This window comes from Salminus brasiliensis, chromosome 23 (assembly GCF_030463535.1).
Source record: "Salminus brasiliensis chromosome 23, fSalBra1.hap2, whole genome shotgun sequence".
Lineage (NCBI taxonomy): Eukaryota > Metazoa > Chordata > Actinopteri > Characiformes > Bryconidae > Salminus > Salminus brasiliensis.
The window spans coordinates 888,843-893,721 of NC_132900.1; the positions used below are offsets into that span (position 1 = coordinate 888,843).

The 4,879-nt window shown below is 45.1% G+C and overlaps 1 protein-coding gene across 1 annotated transcript in view; it reads left to right on the forward strand.

Moving 5' to 3' along the window:
• Positions 1–777: 777 nt before the first annotated feature.
• Positions 778–4,879, forward strand: part of LOC140546007 (uncharacterized) — a 5,583-nt gene continuing 1,481 nt past the window's right edge. The window contains exons 1-4 of the mRNA XM_072669121.1: positions 778–1,034; positions 1,971–2,207; positions 3,840–3,929; positions 4,255–4,266. Coding sequence (XP_072525222.1) covers positions 977–1,034; positions 1,971–2,207; positions 3,840–3,929; positions 4,255–4,266 — 397 coding nt within the window. The 5' untranslated portion in view covers positions 778–976. The remainder of the gene's footprint in view (positions 1,035–1,970; positions 2,208–3,839; positions 3,930–4,254; positions 4,267–4,879) is intronic.

The window sequence follows — 4,879 nt, forward strand, 5'->3', positions numbered from 1 at the left end:
TTTATTAATATTAACGTCTGGACACCTCGTTATTTGTGTGACCTCACATAAACAGTCTGAATGTTGTCAGCTCTGCTCTGTAAACTGGACCAGAACCTCCATAGCTCTCATAAGCTCCCCATCTGAATCTCATGATGAACGGACCAATAGAAACGTTCCAAAATGACCTGGACTAAAATCTTTTACACTGACGTCCAATAAAAGTTCAGAAGGTTTTTTCCATTTCTTGTAAAACTGCCGTTCTGGAGAGACAAGCAACTGCTCATATACATATATACCCACATTATTGATTTATGTATTTATTTATTTATAGTTTATAATCAAAATGTACATTATTACAATATAACAATGTAAAAAATAAAAAACAATCTTCTGAAAGAAAGTTTATTTGTTAAGCGTTTGTTTGTTTGTTTGCTTGTTTCTGTTCTAAAACAACAGGCCTGGTTTTATTCTTTGAGGATTTTAACAGAATTACAAAAACACAAAAAATAAAGAACTTTTATTTAATTATTAAACAATTCGACTTTAATCCAAAGAGAGGGTTCAGGTTAGTGTCTAACCACAGCTACTCCCAAACACACACAGCAGCGTGACATTAACTGCTGTGATGCAATGTGGACTGTGTGTGCGCGCGCGCGTGTGTGTGTGTGTGTGCGTGTGTGTGTGTGCTCGTGTGTGTGTCCGCAGCAGCCTCCTTGTTGGAGGAGTGTTTATAGGTTTAAAGTGCAGAACCAAAAGCAACAGCTCAGCTTGATCACACACACACACACACCCTGCTGTCTGCTTTGTGTTTTCCTGGGCTGCACACACACACACACACCCTGCTGTCTGCTTTGTGTTTTCCTGGGCTGCACACACACACACACACACTCACACTCACACTCACACACACACATGAACACAAACACACACACACCTTCATTCTCCAGTTTGCAGGAAAGGAAAAGTGAAAGCTGGACAGACGTTGCTTGAAGAGATGCTGGGTCTGTTGGCACTGGTGTTTCTCTGGAGCGGGTCGTGGGCCATTCCTAAAGGTGAGTGTTTGAACCCTTTCATCTTTAATCTGCTTATGATTCACTTATGATTCACTCATTAATATTAACATTTAATATTCTGTCACTGCTGTAAATCACACAGTCATGTAGATCAACTTAAAGCCCTACTGCACTTAAATTACTACAGCACATTTACCTGCCTCTGGGTCAGGGCTTTATCCAGTATGAATCTACATTCTACCTGTGACAACTGTGAAGTGATTTTAATCCAGTATGAATCTGAATTATTAAGGTACAGACTTAATAATTCACTGTAGATACCAGATTACTGTAGTGTTTACAGTCTGGCAGTGGATCTACTGTAAATTATTGAGTATCCACTATGAATTATTCTTTATCTACTATGAATTATTTAGTATCTACTATGAGTTATTCAGTATCCACTATGAATTATTCAGTATCCACTATTAATTATTCTTTATCTGCTATGAATTATTCAGTATCCACTATGAATTATTCAGTATCCACTATGAATTATTTATTATCCACTATGAATTATTCAGTATCCACTATGAATTATTTATTATCCACTATGAATTATTTATTATCCACTATGAATTATTCTTTATCCACTATGAATTATTTATTATCCACTATGAATTATTCAGTATCGACTATGAATTATTTATTATCCACTATGAATTATTCTTTATCCACTATGAATTATTTATTATCCACTATGAATTATTCAGTATCGACTATGAATTATTTATTATCCACTATGAATTATTCTTTATTCACTATGAATTATTCTTTATCTGCTAAGAATTATTCAGTATCCACTATGAATTATTTATTATCCACTATGAATTATTTATTATCCACTATGAATTACTCAGTATCCACTATGAATTTTTCAGTATTATGGTGGTATGGGAGACTGCAGTGTTTTTTTTTACTCTTTGTCTTTTAAAGGGACTCTCAGCTCTGTAACTGAATGTCAGTATGAAGGTCAGCGGGTGGTGCTGCTGGCTGACCGGCTTCAGGTAGACGGCAGAGATGTTCTGGTTTTGAATAAGGTGAACCATACATGGACAGTGTTTGTGGCGGAAGGTGATCAGGAGCCGGCACTGACCAGCCTGGACACTCTGCAGAAACTGGAGGGGTGTGAGGAACTGATGAAGATGCTCAGTTACACTGAAACTTCAGCAGGTACATGACTTCATCTGGGTATCCGTGTTTCAGAGCTCCCAGTAGAGATCTGCTGCTCTGTATGAGCTACATGTAGTGGGGTCTGTGCTGGGCAGTGAGTGGTCTGTATGGGCTACATGTAGTGGGGGTCTGTGCTGGGCAGTGAGTGGTCTGTATGGGCTACATGTAGTGGGGGTCTGTGCTGGGCAGTGAGTGGTCTGTATGGGCTACATGTAGTGGGGGTCTGTGCTGGGCAGTGAGTGGTCTGTATGAGCTACATGTAGTGGGGGTCTGTGCTGGGCAGTGAGTAGTCTGTATGAGCTACATGTAGTGGGGGTCTGTGCTGGGCAGTGAGTGGTCTGTATGGGCTACATGTAGTGGGGATCTGTGCTGGGCAGTGAGTGGTCTGTATGGGCTACATGTAGTGGGGTCTGTGCTGGGCAGTGAGTGGTCTGTATGGGCTACATGTAGTGGGGGTCTGTACTGGGCAGTGAGTGGTCTGTATGGGCTACATGTAGTGGGTGTCTGTACTGGGCAGTGAGTGGTCTGTATGGGCTACATGTAGTGGGGTCTGTGCTGGGCAGTGAGTGGTCTATATGGGCTACATGTAGTGGGGTCTGTGCTGGCCAGTGAGTGGTCTGTATGAGCTACATGTAGTGGGGGTCTGTGCTGGGCAGTGAGTGGTCTGTATGGGCTACATGTAGTGGGGGTCTGTGCTGGGCAGTGAGTGGTCTGTATGGGCTACATGTAGTGGGGATCTGTGCTGGGCAGTGAGTGGTCTGTATGGGCTACATGTAGTGGGGTCTGTGCTGGGCAGTGAGTGGTCTGTATGAGCTACATGTAGTGGGGGTCTGTACTGGGCAGTGAGTGGTCTGTATGGGCTACATGTAGTGGGTGTCTGTACTGGGCAGTGAGTGGTCTGTATGGGCTACATGTAGTGGGGTCTGTGCTGGGCAGTGAGTGGTCTATATGGGCTACATGTAGTGGGGTCTGTGCTGGCCAGTGAGTGGTCTGTATGAGCTACATGTAGTGGGGGTCTGTGCTGGGCAGTGAGTGGTCTGTATGGGCTACATGTAGTGGGGGTCTGTGCTGGGCAGTGAGTGGTCTGTATGGGCTACATGTAGTGGGGTCTGTGCTGGGCAGTGAGTGGTCTGTATGAGCTACATGTAGTGGGGGTCTGTACTGGGCAGTGAGTGGTCTGTATGGGCTACATGTAGTGGGGGTCTGTGCTGGGCAGTGAGTGGTCTGTATGGGCTACATGTAGTGGGGTCTGTGCAGGGCAGTGAGTGGTCTGTATGGGCTACATGTAGTGGGGTCTGTGCTGGGCAGTGAGTGGTCTGTATGGGCTACATGTAGTGGGGGTCTGTGCTGGGCAGTGAGTGGTCTGTATGGGCTACATGTAGTGGGGTCTGTGCTGGGCAGTGAGTGGTCTGTATGGGCTACATGTAGTGGGGGTCTGTGCTGGGCAGTGAGTGGTCTGTATGGGCTACATGTAGTGGGGTCTGTGCTGGGCAGTGAGTGGTCTGTATGGGCTACATGTAGTGGGGGTCTGTGCTGGGCAATGAGTGGTCTGTATGGGCTACATGTAGTGGGGGTCTGTGCTGGGCAGTGAGTGGTCTGTAAATCACACTGGGTTTTGTGTATCTTTTTTAGGGATCTCTGTGTTTGGTGTGGTGGTCTCGGTATTGGCAGCATTATTCTTCATCGGTTTTGTTTTGCTAAGCTTCAAGTTTGCAGAATTTGGTGAGTCTCTCTCTCTCTCTCTCTCACACACACACACACCTTTTAAATAGCAGAGTTATTATCTGGGTATTTTGGCTGAGACTCTTTCAGTTTCAGTTCAGTGTGTTTGTTTAGACAAGAAAACACCCATTGGTCAGTTATAATCTCAGCTGTGGGCTCTGCTCTGTAGTGATGAGTGTAATAACCACATGCTGGTCTCTCTCTCTCTCTCTCTCTCTCTCTCTCTCTCTCTCTCTCTCTCTCTGTCTCTCTCTCTCTCTCTCTCTCTCTCTCTCTCTCTCTCTCTCTGCCTGTTTCTCTGCCCCGCCCACTACTGGGATCACAGGAGCAGTTGGAGGTAAGGAAATGGCTCTTTGACTTTCCCACACTCCCACACTCAGCGCAGTGTAAAACCTGACACCAGATTATAAATTAACGCTGGTCAGTGGGTCATCCAGTACCTGCTAACTGGACTAACCCAGCAGGTCACACACTTCAGACTCAGAGGTCACGTGGCTGTTTTTTTTACAGAGCTCTTATAGAAGAGTTAAGTCAGGTCAGCGGTAACAGCACAGCCTCCCCGGTTTTATTATTAGCTTATCATAAACCTTTCCTCAGGATCTGACCGCACCCTTCAGGACACTGGTGGGGGTATTTACCACTGCATGTAATACTGAATACTGTACTACTGAACTGCTTCCCTTCAGTGATTCAGAAGCTCCGCCCCCTCCCCACGCCCAAATTCATGAACCAATAGACAACTATGCCACGACATCCAAAACACTCCAGCTAATGGCCTCATCCAACACTGCAACCACGGTGTTAGCAGATCGGCTAACAGCCTCATCCAACATAATTATAGCCTAATAATAGTCTCGTCCAAGATCACTACCACCCTGTTATCGCAGCGGCTAACGGCCTTCTCCAGCAGTGCTAGCACAGTGTTAGCAAGCCGGCTAACAGTCCTGTCT